Raw genomic sequence first — 21,768 nt, 5'->3', positions numbered from 1 at the left:
AGTACAAGTCTCACTTCAAAGACTTGTCAGGCTTTGTGCAGGTGTCCCATCCTAAGCATCATAGTACAGGCAAAATAAACTAGAAGCTCTACTGCTGCTGAACCATAGATTTTTCTAGTGCAGCTGTGCTTAAATGGAGCTGAATCAAGGCAATCTCACCTTGGATAAAGGGCCAGCAATTCCCAGGAAGAGATCTTCTCCACTGGGCAAAACGTGTCAGGACTGTTGAAGAATCTTCTCAGATGGTTCTTTGGATAGTTTCACTACCTGCACTGGAGCAGCTGAAGTTGCACTGGAAAGGAGCACTAGAGGTCCTCAAGCATGCCCAGAGCTCAGCAGGAGACTGGCAGGGGAAAAAGGACAGTCACCACTTTAAGCTAAGACATGCGGATCATTTAGTGTCTCACCCAAGATCACACAGATGGTGCTTACACCAAGAATTAGACCCATCAAACCATCCAACACCTCTGGATTGTTTGTTGAGGATTAGAGGGCATTTAGGAGTTCATTTTAATACATAAATGTAAGATTTGGAGCTATGATGGAATGGTAAAATAGATACTGAGGAGTTTGTCACATCTCTGTTCAAAGCAGGCTAACATTTCATGTAAGGAATTACATGCTTCAGACAGTTGCAATCATCTTCTGCACAAATAATTTAAGCTTACTTCGTCTGTTGTATTTTGATTTAAATTTTTATTGGAAGTATAAATACCTATGTCGGTCACCAAACCAAATAAAACAAACATATTGAGTAGGGTCTATTATAGACTAATATGGAAACAAATAATCTGCAAGTCTGGTTTTATTTATAAGCTTATTTGAGTTTTTACTCTAGGCTCATATTAATCGGGTTTGTGGTTTCCACATCTGTGCTGCTGATGCCCAGTGCAGACAGCATGCCAAGTCGGACCTGGGCATCCTCCAAGCTCTAAATGCAAAACATATGCTCCAACTTTAGCTACCTCAAGACAAGCAGGGCAAGTAACCTACCAAGTAACCACAGCGGGTGCAGCAGGCAGAACAAAACTCTGGGGAGCTTTCTGAGGTGCCTCTTTGCAAGCTTCTTACTTCTGACTTGCTCCAGGGGCAGCCAGGCTGCCGCCTGTATTATATTTGCTCTCTCTGATGATCAAGAGATACCAATTCCCTTCACAGCCTCCCTTTTCCTCTAGCTGTAGCTAGAAATTCCCAGACTGGACCAGTTAGTTCACAGTGTCAGCCAGTAATACATATTCTAGAGGAAGATGGAAGAACTCCTGCAGATGATGGCAATGCAATATGAATTCTTTCCAGAACCCTTGATTATTTTTAATATTTATAAAAAGCATTCTGAATGTTCACGAGAGCCATAAATATATATAAAAAAATGCCCATGCCCCTTGTCAAGCCAAAATGGATCCAGCTGTTCTGCGGTGCCGGTCCCTGATTGTGGAGAATCCCTGTATTAATGAGAGATGTATAAAGGGAATCCCAAACTAGAAATATGATCTCTCCTAAGACTGTTCAAATCAACTATTAGAGAATATTTCAGGGAAGTACGTGAATACAAAGCTGATTCTCAATGCAGCTGAGATCCAGTCCTAAGAACCCACCTCCGTGAGGACATCTGTACTGCTTGCAGACACTTTCCAGAGCAAGCTGCTTCCAGACAAACTTTGCTTTGTGCTGGTACAACTTCTCCAGTTTTGCGCCAGTATAACTGCATAACTGCAAACCCATCCCCCTAGGGCCCCTCAGAACCTCAACGCAGTATGAGTGCCAGACCTGCTTCTTCCTTGAGCACAGGAGGGAGGCCAATATGCAAGCTGTAGCAAAATGCCATATATGACAGTAGTGAGAGAAAAGGAAGCAGTATTGCTGGTGTAAACACTAGAAATTTGGCAGAGACAGTCAAATTTATTCTCTGCGTACCCTCTGATGGTCATCCGGCACCCTCTGCCACCTGTAGCAATTATCTCTTTCCTGACAATTTTGACAAAAGTGATGCATAGCAGTGCCATAAAATATGCTTTTTCAAGTTACTACAGCATTGTCTATGTGTGTTGTTCATATAGCAATGCCATGATTCGTTTTTAGAATTCAGAGCAGGGAAAGGGGGAATATGGCAGGGATAAAAAATTAACACAACCTCAGTGCCTCAGCCATGTTGAAGGGAATCACTCCATCATCCATCATTCTCCTCCTCGGAGAACTGCTTTGCCCAACACGGCTGCTCCACTGGCTCCCAGGCAGAGGCAATTGTTATGAAACTGAGATGGCAAAAGAGCAGTGTCTGATAACAGAGGGGTAGATCTGTCATCAGCACAGAAGGCAGTCATTCCTTGTGGCAGTGGCTAGACAAAAGAAGATGCAATTAACAATTAGCTTTGGTAAGAGAAGACAAACCCCTTAAAACAGTTTCTACTGCAGCAAATCAAGCCACAGACTTAGGAATTAATGGTTCAAAGTCTTGGTTCTTGCCTTCCTAGATACACTGTAAGATGAAAGAGAGTGTGAATTTCTCCTGCCACTTCATTCTGGCTAGCTAAGAACTGGGGCTTAGCCATGGAAAAAGGCCAACCTTGCAATAGTTACAGGAAATGAGAATAGCTTTGCAGCATTTCCAAGTAAATCCAGCACACCTTCAGCTTTGTATTTTAGGCACAAAATTCAGGCTTCTCACCCCAGAAAACAAAATGGAAGCTTTTCAGCGGGTGTTGCACTATCTTCCCTTCCCATCCTCCCCTCGCAGCTCCCCAGTTTCTGAAGTTAGAACCAAATTTACAGAGAGCTCTCAGTGTGTCAAACAGGCTTTGCTTTCATAGGTTTGACCTCTGAGTTGCATCTTCCTTCGCCCAAACTTGGTTAATGGTTCTGGAAAAACATGGTCACGCCAGTTACACTGTTTATATACATAAACCGAAGGTTTACCTACATTGCTTTCTTCTATCAACTCTCTTAAATACGGCTGTGAGTGGAGCCATGGCAACCACTGACCCAAAAAGCTGTGTCCCCAAGCAGTGAGTCTAAGCTATGCTGTAGGAAAAGGCATGATTCAGAGGACACCATTCCTAGACATAGGTCATACATGTATTGTCAAGTGCTGCCTCAGACGATGGACTGGATTTTTAGCTTAGAAATCCCAGCTATAATTTCAATCTGTTGGACTTCATTTCCAGCAGAGACTAGATCCACATAATTCAGATTTAGTGATTCAGATTTTGACATCTTCAACAAGCCAGTACTTGAAAAAAAACCCCAAAATTGCTCCCAGTTTTTTACTACACGTAAAAAAAAAAGTGTATGATTATTTTTTTATAGTTTTTATAGATAAAAGTATATCTAATTACACTATCAGTGTTGACAACTTGACAGATGCAGCTTAGGCACAGCTTGGTCTGCATCAATTGCCATAGCTGCAGATTTTCCTAGAGCACCTAACTATTACAAGCCCCATGACCATGCTTCTGGTGGGGCCACATCTAAAGATGTGCAAGAAATAGCATCAACTAACATATGCATAAAAGCACTATTTCTGGTGTAAAATCAGGTATCTTGCTCTCCCTAAGACACCTTGGGCGTGGATTAATTAGGAATCTCGAATTACATTAAAGAACTACCTTGTTCTACAATTTCACAGTCTACAGGTGCAGGAGAACAAATCCAGCACAGCCTACAGGCCTAGCTCAACATCCTGTACAGCTTTGCCAGCCATTCTCTCCTCCCTCCTTCCCAATCACTTTGCGCCCTACAATAATTTCCCCTTCTACTTTCCAGCTTCTTTTTTTCCTTTGTCCATAGCACACTACCAATTATTTGTGGTTGCAATGATTAATTTCAGAACTCACACCTAATTTGACCCTAATAACTTTGCCTGCCAAGTGGCAAAAGGGACAACTCCTTGTTGATCCAGACAACTTATCACTCCATGAACACAATAAAAAGGCAGAGCTAGTTATCAACAGGGAGATGCCCATTAGTATTTTTACAGGCAGAATATCGCCCTTATCAAGCAGGGAGAGAGTTGGCATGTACTCCAGGCATGCAGGGGGGAGGCAGACTGCTTTCAGTCTGCAAGGCCACACAATATGGGAAGTGGTCACTTGAAAGAGGAGTGGGAAGAATGACAGATGGTTTGCGCCTGTGCGTTTTTTTAGAGGACACCGGGTTCCTGCCATGGGAACAGCGTGGACAGTAAAGGCAGTGACTAGACGTGAAGAGTGACAAAGCAAGTCAGCCACGGATGGCCCGTGGGAGGCCAGAGGAAATGCACCATTAGTCAAAGTTGGAGGAAAAATAAAACGCGATGACAACCAGGCCATTCATGTTCTTCCCCTTCAAGGGCTGACCAGACCCTTCACAACTCAAAAGGCTCAAGTATTAGCTTCTTTTTCTCTTCAGCCAGGCTAATGTGCACCGGCACAGTCTGAGAAACTCCCTTGTCACTTACATTAATTCTTATCTTGTTGTTCTTGGCTACACTTCACTGAAGTACAGTGAGGGAGAGTGCTTCAATCAATAACGTAGATCCAAGTGAGCACTCCCCTCTGCTGTTCTTAGGCATCAACTCAATAGCTTAAAGCAAATGTTCACCCAATTAGTGAACCTGGGAAATATTAGGACTTCCAGAACTAGAACATAAGACAATGAGGTGGCCTCACAATGATGTTTAAGCCCCACACATTGACAATCTCTAGGGTAACTTTCTGCACTTTGAGAATTTGCTACTCGATACAAAAAAATGCAAGACCTTATTGCTCTCAGTAACCACAAGGACAGAGAAGGCAGCCTTGTATTTCACAAGCAGATTTCATCAGATGTTCCACTTTGCCACTGTCACAGAAACCCTGAGATGCTGTTGTCACAGCTTGTGAATCTGATGCATTTTGTCACTAAGGAAAGATGATGCCCTTCAGAAGGTCCAGCTGTAAACACTCACAAATGGTTGGTCTCTTATTCTTCAATGGGGACTATACCACAGCTAAAGACAGGACTTACTTAGAACTGCCTCCTGTGGAGCTATGGCATTTCCAGACTTGGAAAGTACGAGGGAGTTAAAGGAAGACGAAAGCAGAAAATCCTGAAATGCTCTCTTATGAATACATTGGACTCTTACCCATCCAAAGGGAATTCACTTATTAACACTTATGTAGGGCTAGAAGTAGCTAAGTAAAATAGAATGAGTATCTTGCAAAAAAGCAGAACAAGAAAAATTTCAGAAGCAAAGAATAATACAATTAAATCCCTAATTAAGGGAAAGAACCAAAGTCCTGACCTGAAACTTCAAGGTATCCTGGACACATGTAGAATGAACAAGGCCAGAAATCAATGCAAGCAAAGTCTGAAGCGTCGCGAGAATTCTCCTTAATTTTCCTGTGTTTGAAATATTGTTTAAGAAATAAACTCAATGAAAATTGCAGAGGAAAAATCAAAAGCGCTCCATGATTCAATTAGATCCCAGTCTGGTGGAATTTAAATCAGTTAAAAAAAAAAAAAAAATCCTCTGACAATCTGAGAGCCATTTCTTCAGTTTCCAAAGCAGCCTGTATTCTTTAAATTGCTTCCTGTTATATGGTTAATAATCTCTGCTTTCTACATTATGGGAATCATTCATCTATGCTAGCCAAACTGAACATGGCTATCACAGTATCAACACCCTGCTGCCCAAACTACTGTGCCTAACAACAGCTTCCCAATTATTCAGGAGTCTCTTGCCAGCAGAACATTAGCTGACTCCATTTCTCTAAGGAAAATGCCTGGGTTTCCTGATGTTTTCAGCTGTGTTTGTACAACTTGCCTTCGTGTGAAGCTGAAAATTAATGCACTTCCTCTTGATCCTTTGAGAGAGAGACAAAAAGGAAGATTATCAAGATTAAATAAAAATGCCAAAGCTCAATCCTTTGTCCCTGTTGAACAAAGGTGTTTAAATAAAGATTGCTGTGCATCACTAATTGCATTACAAACTAAGGCGTCACGTACAACAGCTCAACCTCCTGCATAAAGCTAAAAGCTGCTACATAACCTGTTGCTCTGACACAGTGCGAAGAGAATATTGGTTGACTGCATTACAGTTCATTCACACATTAGTAAGGGATAAAAATAAAACAAGCTTTCAATTCTGTTTTGTTAGGAGTATGCCACGGAGTAACATATTTGGGCCTTGTTTCACAGGGAGCCTGCAAAGAAGGGACCATTGATTTATTTTCTTGATTTTTGTTAAAGGCTAAAAGCTGTCTTTTTTCACCGTTTTCTTTCCCTTGAGTATCTTATTTTACTGGAGTTACGTAATATTCTAATAGACAAAGACTGAGCAGGTATCTATAGTCCTTTTGTTTTAGATTTGTTTGAGTTATGTTACTACCTAGCTAATTCTAACTCCTCACACAGCCTTGGGAAAAAGAAGTCTCCTCGTGAAAGATTTAAGAAAAGGGATCTTGCTGTTCGGTTTCATGCCGAAACAAGGAAGAACAAGCCTGATTCCCATGTTGCTTTAAAGTAAAGGGAAGAAGGATGGAAAAAACCCAATAGTCTTTCTGGTCTTCATATGATCTGAAGGAAAACAGGGGAGGAAGTGCAGAACAGGTGAGTATCTGTATGGTTCTTCTTTCATGGAGTATAAAGGGTTTCCTTCTATTATTGTATTAGTATATTGGACATACTCTACCACAAACTGCTAAGACTTTTACCTGGAAAAATTTCCCCCCACCCCCTCCTTGGAGGTGCTGGTTCTGACAGGCTGCAACTCCCAATACCTCTACCTAGCTAACAATGCAAAGCACCTTGTTCAAACAAGACTGGTCTCCATTTCACACTACCCCCCAGGGAATATCCACTTTTCTCTTCATACTCTATCTTTCTGACTGATGCAATCAGATTCTGGAAACCTGCCTTATTAGTTTATATTCCAGCTTCTTAGGGATGATGTTAATTTTCCATTGTAGGACCAGAAGACTTTGGATGTGCTAGATCTTGTCTATAAGAAACAACAAAAAAAATGGCGCACACGGTACCATGCTTAGAAATGGACTTCAGTGAACAGCACTACTTGCAAAGAAAGTCTAGGGGTTACAAAAAAAGTCTCCTAACTCCAACAGTGCTTGAAATGAGGTATTTTACAATTACATGATGAATAAATAAATATGCATTTTCTTACTTATTCACATGAGATATTCTGCTTCATTTCTGCACCAGTTCACCATCCTAATTGTTTTTTTCCTAGATCTGTGGTTTAGTACTAAGCCTTTGTACTGCAACGGCCAAAGAATTCTATTATATCCATTAAAGATTAGATGGATTTCTTTTGTTTCCCACAGCAAATAGGATCCCATTCATGTCCCAGACAGAACATCAGTAGTTGGAATGGTGTTTTCTTAAGGTGCATATAAGATTAAAGACTGAAATCAGATGCAGTGTTGCCAAAGCCTTTGTAATACGCATGTTTTTCATGGCAAGATGATTGACAAGAATTGCAGTAAGGTGCTGAAGGGGATATTTCACCTGGCCCATCAAAACTCAATGTAGAGGATTAGAACTAAGAAGAGCTGACAATATTGACTTTGAGTGCCACAACAGAAACATAATTAGCTCTTTGACATGTAGTGGACAGAAATACTCCATTTTAAAAAAATCAGTTAGAGTAATTACACCTTATCTGTTGCATGCTGCCCTGGGAAAAAAAAAAAAAAGTCTGCTCTGCTGTTTCCTCTTTTCCCAGTAAAATGCAAGTTTGGCACTAGAATAAATGCATGCAAACCCAGCCTTTCTGCTGGAAGAACATCAGGAAAACTTTGTGCATAAAACTAAAAAAATCTCTCTTAAAAGAGAGCACACAGATCTGAAAGAATGAAAAAGTCAATGAATTTTATACAAGTTTACTTATTGCAAAACAAACTGTCTGCACTATGCTTATTAAAGGCATATTTCATTGCCTAATCATAGATGTCTATTGTACCTTTTATGTTTTGAATCATAATTGCAGTCTGTTCCCCAACTGTAATAATGAAAGACATTTTGGCATATCCTTATATGGATTCCTGTTTAACAAAGCACTTAAGACACATACTTGCATCCCACTGAAATTAATGGCTAACATTAACTTTGAGTACATTGATTTCACTGGGATTTAGACAAATGGCAATTTATATGGGCACAAAATTGCCTACTTTTTGGATAGGCATTAGCCTCTGAAGAGAAGCCTTCAAACTGAAAAGTCTGTACAATGTGCAACTGTTTTGCTTAGAAATACATTGCCCTATGGCATCTATGTTTTTATCAGAATAACTGTGCTAGCAAAAAAGTATATCTGCTGTACTGAAATAGCCTTTCCAGCTCCTGGTCTGGAATGATCTAAACTGTAGAAAGATTTTCCAGTAGGTATAACGATATACAGTGCATGCATAAATGGGAAAAGGCAAAACTTAATTGTACATAATACCTTAGCATTGAGAACAAACTATCATTAGGTATAATATAAATAATGCAGTATATTCATTTCCTAATTTATAAAGATTATTGTCTATATGCTTGTCTGTTATTCTTATCTGCTTCAGGATTAAGTGGTATATGAAAATAAGGAGAAAAAACCATCAAGAATTATGCTTACCTTATTGCCTTTTTTAGCCACTGTTCATAGCTATCCTAATTAGTTAGAACCTGCAATGAAGTATTCCAGGAAATTAATACAGATTAAAAATGCAGAAGTAAAAATACTTTTAAATACAATAAAGTCAATATTCCTTCTCAGCATCAACTCCAGGTCATATATTGAGGTAATATTAAACTAGCCTGTTTTAGAAGCTCAGCATTCCCTGACTTAATGGGAACTTCTCATCAAAATAAGTGGATTTAAAGGAATAAAAGAAAATTGAGATAAATTCAAACAATGTAGTCCCCTTCTTTTATGACAGAGAAGTTTCTAAATATATTTTGTTAGTAATTTCCTAATTCATTTTCCAACATTTTTACCTATCAGTACCCACAGCTACTAATTGGCTTTGTGCAATGCATTTTCTCCACTACACATTCTAGTTTAAAACCCAAAGTAAATAGCTAATGTAGAATAGTCTAGCCCTGTATAATACTCTCACTGCACTGTATTTCAAGGGAGTTTACTCTTGACGAGTCTTCAAGAAGCATGTCAACACATATGGACTGTGAAAATACCTGTTAGACCTCATTAGCTGGAATAAACAGAAGAGTATTTGAAACCATACTTACCAAGTCTAGAGGTTCTCTTAATTTAAATTTAAAATAAGAAGGTCATCCAGCCTGGAATAATCTCCATGGCTATTCAAGTTTACTCATCAGAGACAGGTATCAACATTTCCTTATTAAAAGGTCTGAGTCTGTCTACTTCTTCATCTCCTTAACACATACCTCAACCAAAAGAAACAGCATTAAGATCAAAAAGGAAATCTTTTGTAAGTAGAAGCCATACATACAAAATTACACAAACACAATCAAACATTTACTAGAAAAAAAAACTTTATTAATTCATTAATTCACAACACAATAAATATTGGGATCATACATACGAGGGACCCAGCAATGCTCAGACTTGTTTGCACCATGGTGTGGTTTGACAAACAAGCCCTCATCAGCTGGCATCCTGAGGAGAAGCCTGACTAAATTTTTTTTTTTTTATTTTTTTACATTTTCACATATAATCAGTAATTTGCAGGGTACATCAGTCATTTCAATTGACATTAGTCAGGCTTTTAAAAATAATTCTTAAGTACCATCCCTAACGAATCCTTCAGGAAAAAAAGCACAATCACAGTAGCTGTCATTATTCTGCCTTGATGTTGATTCTGACATTAGGGTTACATAGGTGTGAATGTACGTTTAGTTTTACTTCAGGGGGGCAACAACATTTTCCACTGAATAAGGAATAGAACTAAGCTGCTGTTCAAGATACAGGATCAATTTTAATGCAGTCCACTCAGCAATTCTAAAACCAAGAGAGTTCTATTACTTCTGAGAACGATGACATGCCTTAGTTTCACACTCCGTATACAATGAGGACACGGATTCCTTGAGATCTCTTTACTTGTTGTCCCAAATCATTATTTGGAACTTTATGATGAAGGAAATTAACTCATCTTTCCATTGATTTGTCTGTAGGTGCAGACAACTCAGTCTGCTGGATACATTGGTAGGACAGAGAGGAGTAGCAACTTTCACATCGCTAAGCACCAATGTTTTCAGTTATGGGTACAAAAGAACTGTAATAGGTAATCACTAGGAAAAAAATCTTGCATGCATACACAGTACAGTTTATTTGGAAGTGGGGTGTTTCTAACAGCAAAGTCTCTGTAGACTGAGATGCTCAGTATCTCAATGTTTTGAAATATTAAGCAAAACATTTAAAAAACCCCCTAACTTACTATGAACTTTTTTTCTGTAAACAGCTCAGAAAATCTAGTAGTGTTTTTGATTGTATCACACTTATACTTTAATAAAGTCATAAGACCTTTAATAAGGTCGTAAGACCTTTATTAAAGGAAACAGGAACTTCTGAATGTGCAGGTATGCACACATTTATATACAGATAAAAAGTTTTCTTTCATTTCTTCTAAAGGCAGTTGCAATATTCAGGCAGTGTTTTAACTACACTTCCGCTCAAAGTATTTCTTTTCAACTACAAGCTTATGGGTGACTTCACAGATGAAAAATGGCATCAGCAGATCTGATAGGGAATAATACTTGCAGTCAAACTGTATCACTCCTTCCTCTTTTACGGACCAGAAATATGGACCAAAAGTCAGGAAACTTTGTAAAGAAAGCATTTAAGATTTCTTTTGTTGATGTTTAAGTCAGAACAAATCTTTGAAAATGGAGTATTCTAGTATCAATGAGAGTGTGATAAATGCTATTACATCATATTTTAGAAGGAAGCTCTGATCACATTTTGTCTAAAAGTTTCTGTGACAGGTACAATTCTCATGGTAAAAAAGATTTCACACTAGAAATAAACCAATCATTTGTCTGTGTTGCATGCTGCAGCAGTGAAATAGCAATCAAATTAAAAATAGCAAAGATATACATGATCATCAGACTATTCTTCTAAACTGTGCAACAAGCAGGACAGCTATGAAAATATCAAATTCCACACACAAAAACACTGATACAAATTAACTGCAAAAAGGATACATTTTGTTTCACCTCAAGCTGATCTCTTCTTTTCCTATATGCACTATTCTACTGTAAAGGGTGTAAGAAACTATGTGACTATGCATATCAAAATGTTGGCAACTGCATCCTGGATTGAAATTCAGTGCAGTTTGTTTTGTGTTTGCCTTTGTCAGGCTACCTATGTAACAGGGTTCCGCAAAAGAAGCTTCACTATCAGATTTCTGTTTCTTTATTGCCACAAATTAGCCAGCATCTCCCCCTTCTGGATAGCAGGAAAATAAGCAGAAATTTGCAACAGATTAATGTTTACAATGGCCAATACTAAAAAAAAAAAAAAAAAAAAAAGGTTTGCAGATAATTATTTTCTATCTTTGTTCTGAGCAGGACCATTTCTTCTCTAGATCACTGTTTAATATAGTTCCCTTCAGCAAAATAAGCCAGACCTAAATCCATTCAGATGTAGTAACCGGCTCATCAGTGAGAAAATCTTAAAAAGAAATCAACAAAATATATCACTGCGTCAGCCAGACTTCTGCATTCTGTAAAACAGAAAATGCTGCATGAGTTAGATTATTAGTGGGTTTGATTCTACTTGTCAGCCTCACTTAATATATGGTGTTCAAGCAGTAATTTGTGAGATGTGTCAATTTAATTTGAACTGAACTGAAATTTCAAGAGTAGGCGGAGAAGTCACCATAAAATTCAACTCTTTCTTCAGCACCTCTGAGCTCATTCGTCCTCAGCCATCACCGTAATGTTACAATGAGGCTGCCACTGATTAATCCATTGGGATTCATCCAGTAGCAGCACAGCTTCAGTGATAAGTGATTTTCTATTAAATTCCTGTACATATTACATTTAAAGGGAAAAACCCAAAGATGACTGCTTACCAATTGTTACACACTCTGGGATTGTGTTTCTACTAGTGAGTACAGAGTCTCAGTATTCAAGATTAGGATCAGCAATGAGCTATTCAAGTACTTAGGAGAAAGTATCATCACCAAACCTAAGGGAGGCCCTGCCCAGTTCCTAGCATCTCTATGGACATTATGTGAGACACTTCTGTTGGCAGTCAGTCATGCCAACAGAGAAACTCAAATGACAACTGTTTAATTTGTAGATGGCCTAAGATGTCACTGGCTTCAGTTATATTTACATATATAAAACTGTTATTATTCCCTAGCTCCCAGCAAGAGAAGAGTTATAGGCACTTTGAAAGAGAGAGATTTGTTACAGCAGGACTGCATTGGTTTTAGAATTGTGATGGTGCAAGGAAAATTTCTTTATCTGGCTGTGAGAAAAAGCTGTCTACAGGGAGAACGAGGAAGATTCCTGGAACTTGAACCATTAAAGCTGTTTCAACTCTAAGTGCCCCTTTTCTTTACAAAAATATTTTGTGCTTTTTTTCCTTCTTTCCAGGGATGGTATTTAACCTCAGCAGCCTGTGACTGTTGCATCCAAGCCAGAACGCTTTGTAATGTGCAACTTGGTAATTTCTTCAGCACAGGTAGGGTGAATGCCAACTGTCTTCATTAGTTGTGGATATGTAGCACCACATCTACCAAAGGGAAAAAAAAAAAAAAAAAAAAGACCCACAAAGTCAAACACTATTCACCTGAAGCAGCTAGAATGTCCTAAAACATCAAAGTAATTCTGCTCTTGTCCATTTTATCAGGTAGAGGAGTTGCAGTTATTCTTCAAACAATGCTATTATTTCTCAGGCACTCACACAACAACATTTAAACGCCCAGCTTCACAACACTGTTAGGTAGGGAAGAATTGTCATAAGAGTTGAGACAGAGAGAATTAAGCAATTTACCCCAAGTCACAACTAAGCCTATGGCAAAAACATATGACAAAACTGCAACCTTCAGCTTTTCTTGCACATGCATGTGTGTTTCACTAACTCTGACTCCAGATGGAAAAACACCCACGTACGCACAGAGGAAGAAAAATCTTAATTAGGACTGCTGGAAAAAATCTGCTGAAGGAAGTAATACCAGAATATTCTTGCATGATCTTAGAGAAAGTGTGGTGCTTACACTGAAATTATCAATGTTAGAAGCGGGAGGAAAAAGTCTCTCATTTGAAAAAACAAAACAAACCAAAACAAAATCACCAAAAAACCCTTGATCTAAAATCCCACTTGCCTAATTCCTTTACTTGCCCAATAACATTCTTAGACTTGATGACTTTCCTTTGAGCTGCTATTTCTGGCAGGTCATGCTGTAAGAATAGCTGAAATAGCCCTAAATTTAAGAATTGTTTCAAGTTCTCTATGGAATAATGTTCTCTCCCTCTACAAAACACAGGGAAGAAAGCCTTCTGGTGTCCCCACCTACGCCCAAAAAAGCATCAACAAGCAAAAAATCATTGCTGAGCACAGATGTTACTGGAGTGCTAAGTGGGGAAGGAAGATGGAAAAATCATCCTTTGGAGAGGCTGAAGCAAGACCTAATACTTGACAAAGGAGAAAGCAGCTCTTGCAGCGGGTGTTCCACACTGAAAGCTCTGGATTTGTGAAATACAATAGAATCCAATACAAGAATCTGACCTGCTGAAAACCTCTTACTGTGGTTAAAGTTTTAAGTTCCCTCAGGCAAGGCAGAAAAGCACTCCAGTTTCATGTGCTTCCTTTTCACTGGTTATTTTGGATAAAACTTCAAAACAATGACATCCCCCAAAAATGTAGTTCTAGAATCTATACCACTGGCAATTAATGGACTACAAACACATGTTGAAAATCTGTACCGAGGGTACACTGCAATCAGTGATTTCCAAGATATTCCTCACATGATACTTGCGGTCCTGCCTTCTTAATCCTTTCTGCTTTTCATTTATGCTAGTCACTCACAACTGTAAGACTAAAACTGCAATAAAATTGTGATGATATTTAGGAAAATGAACTACCACCACAATTGGGGGTGATTTCTTGTGTCCCAGCCGACTTTCTTCAAAGAGGAGTTAAAAACTATAATTTAGTAATGTAAATATACAAATCAACATTTCTGAAGATGTGAATCAGCAGTAAGAAGGGAAATGAAAAAACAAATAAGAAATAATTGTAGCACACAAGAGGCATAGCCGGAATTCTCCATTTAACCAGAGAGGACCCAGAGTCATTGCTTACTCCTTCAAAGGGAGGACTTCTATATTAATATTTGAGCAAAATATTAAACAAGATCAGATCACAAAGGTTCACCTGCTCGGGTAAGTTTGTTACTGCAATTATCAGATAGCTCCAGAAAAAAGTACCTCCCCTCTCCCATCATCCCACAGAGGTTTCTTTCTTACTTTATCATATTATTGTTAGCTTATACCCCAGAAATACAAAAATTCATGCAAGTCCTTGCTGAGCTTTTGAGGAGCAATGGCTGTGCACATTTAAAGATGAGATTAGGAAAGGAAATGCTTGACAGGTGTAAAGAAAGGTTTTTATGAAAAGCACAAATATCCTTTTAAAGAAGCGACTTGCAAAACTATATGGTGATTTCCTACCCTGTGCGTAGAATGCAAAAGAAGCTACGCTCTGAGAAAACTAACATTAGTCAGTTAATGCACAATTTATTTTTTGCTTTAACTATATCAAGCCAACAATATATTTTCCTCAGTTGTTCCTTAACTATATCCAGTATTACAGTAACTGAATCCAGTACATCTTAATGAAGAACTGCAATATTTTTAGTGAAAATATGTGCAATGCTACATAAAAGTAACAAAAAGCATGGATTCTTTATAGTGTTGCCAAAACTAGACAGCTATCTTTTATAATCTTACAATAACTTAAAAAGCAGTCTTTAGAAGCTAGAGACATTCTTTTGTACTTACTTGATTCCAAGAGCAAATCCTTGAATAACTTCGCCTGCATTTGGTCCAATGAAATGAAGGCCAAGTATTCGTTGCTCTCTCTCTCGTAAGCACACCATCTGAAAACAATACATTACATAGCGATCTTTTCTTAGAACATTTAAAGATAAGGCATGAAGTTGAATTAAATGAAACTGAAGTGCCTTGAGATCCTAGTTCAGCTGTTTATTCCCAGTGTGCCAAGAACTTACACACTTGCTTAAGTCTTACTGACTTCAATAGGTCTTATGCTTGTCCTTCAGCACCTTCCTGAATCGAAGCTTTATTAGTGTATTTCTTTCAGACTTCAGAGAGCCACTGACAATGATAATTTGTGGTAAATTGAATACTTCGTTGATTGTCATTTGTATGAAATTGTCAAAATACCTTCTGTAGTCCAGTAACCAGAATAGTGTCATATTGACACTGAATGGCCACCTTAGCAATTGTCCAGGCCTGTGCAGTTATTCTCAGCAGCTAATCAGCTGTATTTCCAAAAATGACCACTACCAATTGCAGGATATTTTGTGCCTTTGTGATTCAGTCAGTAAACACTTACAGCAGTATGGTTGGTGAGATATGTTTACCACATCAGCCACATAACCTAAAAAGGAGTCAAGCCTTGAAAACAGCCAAAGTTGAAGTTAATAAGTATCTGGGAGGGCCTGAGTCACTGCACACTTAACTTTTATTAGAGAACTTAATGAAAACTTTTTAGTTCCTTTAAGGACACCATCTTTATAATGATGAAAAGAAAATCATTCTCTCCCTGTGTCCTCCCATCAAGCATTAAATCATCACTAATCTAATAGGTTCTGCTTTTCAGTAAAGGCTTGGATTCTTTCATTAGGAATTGCAGGAACAGCAGCAATCCTGATGTGGCACTTTAAATACTGAGGAGTTTTAAAGAAAAAACCCTCTTGCAATAGAGTTTGAAACTCTCAAGTTTAATGTTTGTTCATGTGTTTGGGGAGTTTAGTAAGTTTAAGTAAGATTCAATATCATTCAACAACTATTATACTATTACTACTTCACCCTCAAATATTTACTTTCATTGACATAATTTAAAGGGAATAGCTAAAAAGAAGTAGCATCACCTTAGTTGCACCTATACTTGGGACAGTTAAGGCAAGCTACTAAGACACTTACACAAATCAGATGTGACAAAATATAGTTAGAAAAACTGGTTGCAACTATTGACAATGGATATTCCTTATGTAACACAACAATAACAACATAATAATTTGTGATGGACCTACAGAAGTTACTACATTTATTCAAAAAAGATTGTTCCCTGATATTGAGGAGAAAAGAAAGAAGAAAACTATGATATATTCTACCAACACTACACTTCACCTTATCTAAGATTCTGTACTATGGGCAAGTGCATCAAAAACCTTCTCAACGCTCAAGCAACTGGCTTGCTCTAAGAGAAGATATATTTCAAGTCCAAGACTTTGGTCTAAACCAGGAGGTTTTTGTTTTCGTGAGTAAGACTGAACAGTTACTCTAGTTTTGTAAGCCTTATGCTTAATTTTTTTGACAGTAGCATACTTTCCCCAAGAGATGGCAACTCAAATATTACATATGACTAGTTAAGAACTTTGCTGGGGGAAGCAGAGACTAATCTCTATAGAATTTGGAATATTTCTTAGGACCTTAAGAGCAGTTCAAAGATGGTATCCATCAGCAGAACGTCAGCTCTGAAAAATGCTAATATCTGTAAAGCAATTTCAAGATGCAGTAGGATATGTAATGAATATTAAACATTTGAAGTTACACTAGAGAAACAGGCTGTCACCAAGAAAATATCTCATCCATCTTGAGAGGTTTTTTTGCCAGACAGTACTCCTTAAACCTGGCTGTACCATATCTCTTGTTTTAAGTTAAAAGCTCACAACACTCACTTTCACATAGCATTGAGTTGCACCTCTTTCAGCCACTGTAAACTCTAAAGGTTTATAATACGCATGGTATACCTGGTAGGGAAAACAATAACATTTTGTGTTAGAGAGCACTATTATGTGAAAAACTGCTATTTAGTATTTTAATGACGACTACTACTACTACCACATATTTATTATGTTGTAGAAAAAATTGATTTATTTATAACCTGTTCATTATTTTAAAGAAAAACATGGAAAGCACAGTAAGTTTAACACAAACGTTTCTTAGAGAATCATTAGATTAAAAACAAAACTGAAAAAAAAAATATCACAGATAATCACATTACTCAAACCAGTGTCCCAAATTAAAAATGTTAGGTTTGTTCCTTTAAGCTTCTCCCAAAAGTTTAATACTTTGTTTACTGAAAATAATGAAATCCAAAAAGCTTTCCATATCTATAATAATGTATACCACAAGACAACCCAAACTGTAATTTTTGCATTCTGAATAGTAAATGCTTATTTTTTCATTAATGATTTTGCCTGGGGCTCCAAGCTAAATCCATCAGCTGAACTTGCTCTCCAATACATACATAACATCAGCATCCTATCACACACACACACACACATCAATTGTCTGCCTTAATCAGATGAGAACAATTGTTTTACAGTAATTTATATCATTCTAGATGGCAATAGCATCCAGAAACCCAGATAAGAGTCCTAGGACAGATTTTTGAAGTCTAAACTGTATTTCAGCATCACAAAAGACAAAACTAGTAACCGACTGGACATGAAGTAAAGCATTGCAGTTTGTATTTCCATAGCTTACCGAGTCATATGCTGACAGTCTTTCTGAGGAGTGAATAAAGGTAACACAACATATCTTTTCAAGGATTACTTGTTTGAATTTTGTCTTATTATATAGTGATTGTAAATTTCTTCACCATGAGCACCTTAATCTCATTCCTCGTATCAGAGGGCTGGGTGTGAATATATGCCACAACAGATTTCTTCCTCAATATGCAATGCCCAGGCTTATTCTATCAAGACATTTTAGCCACAAAGATGCTTAGCAGCTTGTGTGAATATTTCTGGGGACATCCCGAAAATTTAGGCTAATGAACCTGACCAGCAATTCTGACAATTAAAAGGAACATAACTGTTATTTAATGATGCTGCACAATATAACTTACTAGAATGGCAACTAGTTTAAAGCTGTCATACCCTGTCAATAATTTTAAGCCCACTAGGTAACAGCTTCCATTGTGACCTGCTGCAATACTTTTAAAGTCCTGAGCTTTTCTGAAGACACCAACTCCCTAACTGCAAACATAGTATTTTGGGGACCAAAAATTTTGCCTGATACAAGAGTGAAGCTTCTGTCTTTTCATAGTGCAACTCTGACACCAACTATAAAATCAAAAATGTTTTCATACCTCAATATTATCTGATCCATAACATTGCACAGCTGCTTCTTCTGACAGCCCAACACAACCATATTCCAAGGGAGTGAAAACTGTAGTAGGTACCTGCTTGCAAGAAGCAGAGGAGACAGAAAGTGTTACTGTTGAACCATATGAAGCAGCTGCATGGCAGATACAGGGGAGACTTTTGCATGACTGAGAAGTGTAGCTCTGTCACACATATCTACTTTGGCTACTGTCAAAGCTGGATTCCAGATGACAAAATGCAATTCCTTTAAAATTCTTAAGAGAAACAAAAGTGTAAGATTTGTTTTTTGTTATTGAAAAAAAAAAAAAAACCACTCACATTGTCATAGTCCATCAATTCTGAAGACTGGCCAAAAAGACGCTGAGCCAGCAGTTTTCCTGCAGCTATTGCTGTGGGTGTTAATTCAGGACGGCCCTAAGAAGAGAGCACAAAGCTTTGTTTTAACTAAGAGGGAAGTAGCATCCAAGGATTTCTCCTGGGACAATGGTCAGAGGACGGCCAAATCTTTGGAATTCCAGCCTACTAGCCAGGGCTCCCAATAGAGAAGGCAGTAATAATTTCTGTCCAAACATGCTTTTAAGTCTCCGAGTTTAATATCTCTCTTAATGGCAGGGAACAAATGCCATGAATGTGTCAAAACCTTATATCTTATCATGTCACCTCTTGAAAAAGCAGAGGATATTCACATGCTAACCATTCACTTTTCCCCCTTTCTTTCTATAGTAAGTCATCAAGAAATTTTTTGGATGGTCTTTTTAAAGCAGGAAAAGCCTAGTATAAAGCAACAGTGTTTTTATAACATCAGACCTTTTAAAAAAAGTTGTCTGTCACATTTTTACAGAACACAGGCACAAAACGTAGCTGTTTGTAGGCACCATTACTGACTTCCTATGTTGGTCCTGGATCAGAGAAGTGGAACACTATTGTGCTAGCACTGCAACCTATAGCTTGAGTTGGTCCTAGTCTCAGGCTCTGGTATTAGAGAGGTCTTGAAAAGGATTGCTATTGGCAAATGCTACCTTCCTGCAAGTGAGAAATGGAATGATAGCAGGATATGACCAGGACATGCTCCAGTTCAAGCCATGAGTCCTGGCTACTTTTTATATCCAAACAGGACTATGCAGTGTGCCAGAACCCTAATTTTGAGTGCTGGCACAATACCACTGGAGCATCAGAACTCCAGTGCTAGTTTTAAGGAAGTTGGAAGTTTTTGCAAATTGAAGTAAGGCATTTTCAGAGAAATTTTTTGAAGTCTGATGAAGAACAGTCCATGTAAGTTAGTAAGATCTAACAAACTTCATAAATCTAGTAAAAAACATTATTTAAGAGTTCATCAAAGACATATCATCAAGATACATCTTGAGATGAGGATGTTTGTGTGAATCTCTTGTCTGAGATGAGGAAAGAGGTCACAAATCTAGAAGGAATGATGAGGAGACATAAGAAAGCCGTAACTTAAAAACACCTTTGTGGGATAACATGGAATGCTTTATAAAACATGTAAAGTTTTGATTCATACAAGTCCTATCTAGATATAACGCTTGCCACACTCCTGCAATGCCCCACTTGGAGGTAGTCATCCAATAAGCCCTCAAGAAGAGTTTTCAGCAGAAAATAAAATAACGATTCCCCACCACACACATTCAAGTTTCTCAAACTTTTTTTTCACTATCCTGAAGTTTTTTAGCATTTACTGGAATCTGTTCCTCTTTCCCAGCTTATCTTTTCTGTATGTTGCTAGATAGATTCTGTATATGGCATTAGCTACCATTTACTTCAGTACACATACCATATCAATAATCTGCATATTAATAGACATTTATGCTTTCATCTGTACTAATAACCGCTTAAGTTAAAACTTCCATTGCAAAAAACCAAACTGAAACAACATTATGTCTAACCTGATAACAGAAACTACAATTCTAATTGTTAATGAAGACTAACCTATCTTTCCCCACAGCTCATGACAAATCACAAAAATGCAAGTCTATCCCTTTTTTCCCCTGCTAAGATCCATTAAGTCATGGTTTTTCAAATCCAGCATTTTGACTTTCAAGTCTGTAAATGTCATTTACCAGATGAAATTTGCCATTTGTTTTTTCTTATACACATTTGCCTGAAACATGGCTGCCAATCATTTCTGTAGCAGGAAATACAGATGTTGTTTTGGCATTCCAGAAATGAATAGAAGATTGGAATGAGAGATAAAATTGTGAAAGCACTGCTACGCATTCCATAAAACCCAGCTAATTACTAAAACATCCATGCAGATAAAGCCCAATTTCTCATAAACAATGACTTAAAGACCTTCCTTGGTAAATATTTGAAATGAACATTCACTTTGCAGTCATGTGTAGAACTACTCTGCTGATTATTATGGATACGAATTGTTCATAAGAATCCTCCGATGTATTATACATTTAAACGAGATGGCTCCTAAGAGAGTTTAAAAAGCTTTGAAGTAATGTGTATTTGTTCTAACACAACTCTTTTTGGTCTTATTTCTATTCAAAGCAACATACTGTACATTCCACCTTCTTTACACATCTTTGTTATAACACTCTTTGAAATATGACAGATGTATAGTGGCATGACCATATGATAAACCTCCTTCTGAGAGAACTTCTTTATAGTGTGTGCCATGCTTTTCAACAAGAATACTACTGGAGGAAGAATTTTAACACAGAGAGTTTATATCAGCACTGAAAAGAAATTCAAACTAAAATTCCAGCTTGATCTTCCTCATCCTGATTACAGAAGATGAAAATGCCTAAATGCAATTTCACCTGTCAGTTGAAAATAATATTTTGCCAAAGCTTGAAAAACTTTTTTTGAGGGTAGACAAACTGACTGACGTCTGGAAGGGGTTTTTTCCCCCCTCTTCTCCAAATGAACAGCTTGGATAACATTAGGATTCCATTTGCCATACAAGGGTGCAACAAGACACCCATGCACAGTTTCCCATTTGTGCCAACTGGGTATGACTCCCAAATGAGAACAGTCATTCTGAGCATACCAAGAAACTCACCTTTCCCCTCTCTCACTCCCCTTCCAGCCAGGGCACTGAATTAAAGCAAAAAACCTAGTTCTTCCTATCTGGTAGCAATTTAGTGTCTATTCGGTGTGGCATGGTAAAGGAGGGAGTAAGAGGGCTTAAGAACTACTTGCAAAGGTATGAGCAATAGCATGTTATGGCAGCAAAGAGACTCTGGCAGGGAGAGAGCAAAGAGAAATCCTGAACAGGAACACTGGAGAAAAAAAATCTTATTCTTATAAGCAATATTAGGGATCACTGATGCTCATACACAGGAAACAAGATTCCCTTTCCTGTGCTCTTTTGGTAGGTCTCACCCTGAAAGTATCACACACCAAGCTCTACAGCTTTGTGGTTCTTAGCAGGATGCACTTGATTCTTCTGTGTGTATTCTTTGAGATGTGCACAACACAGAACTTTCTTTCACTGCTG

The 21,768-nt window shown here is 37.9% G+C and overlaps 1 protein-coding gene and 1 long non-coding RNA gene across 4 annotated transcripts in view; both read right to left on the bottom strand.

The window, feature by feature from the left end:
• Positions 1-248: 248 nt before the first annotated feature.
• Positions 249-9,287, bottom strand: LOC128146457 (uncharacterized). Its single transcript, XR_008236764.1, has 3 exons — positions 9,199-9,287; positions 2,132-2,336; positions 249-343 (listed from the first exon to the last, which is right to left on the bottom strand). It is a non-coding gene; the product is annotated as an uncharacterized LOC128146457 (long non-coding RNA).
• Positions 9,288-9,447: 160 nt separating this feature from the next.
• Positions 9,448-21,768, bottom strand: part of TXNRD2 (thioredoxin reductase 2) — a 37,089-nt gene continuing 24,768 nt past the window's right edge. The window contains exons 13-17 of one of the 3 annotated variants that reach the window (XM_052796926.1): positions 18,621-18,716; positions 18,287-18,379; positions 16,869-16,940; positions 14,944-15,041; positions 9,448-12,673 (exon numbers count right to left, since the gene is read on the bottom strand). In XM_052796926.1, coding sequence (XP_052652886.1) covers positions 12,550-12,673; positions 14,944-15,041; positions 16,869-16,940; positions 18,287-18,379; positions 18,621-18,716 — 483 coding nt within the window. In that variant the 3' untranslated portion in view covers positions 9,448-12,549. Of the gene's footprint in view, positions 12,674-14,943; positions 15,042-16,868; positions 16,941-18,286; positions 18,380-18,620; positions 18,717-21,768 lie in introns of those variants that run through there. The other 2 variants (XM_052796927.1, XR_008236649.1) reach the window with 2 other exon arrangements.

Source organism: Harpia harpyja, chromosome 9 (genome assembly GCF_026419915.1).
Source record: "Harpia harpyja isolate bHarHar1 chromosome 9, bHarHar1 primary haplotype, whole genome shotgun sequence".
Taxonomy (NCBI): domain Eukaryota; kingdom Metazoa; phylum Chordata; class Aves; order Accipitriformes; family Accipitridae; genus Harpia; species Harpia harpyja.
The sequence above is the reverse complement of the archived record's forward strand: the minus strand, read 5'-3'. Positions and strand labels throughout refer to the sequence as shown.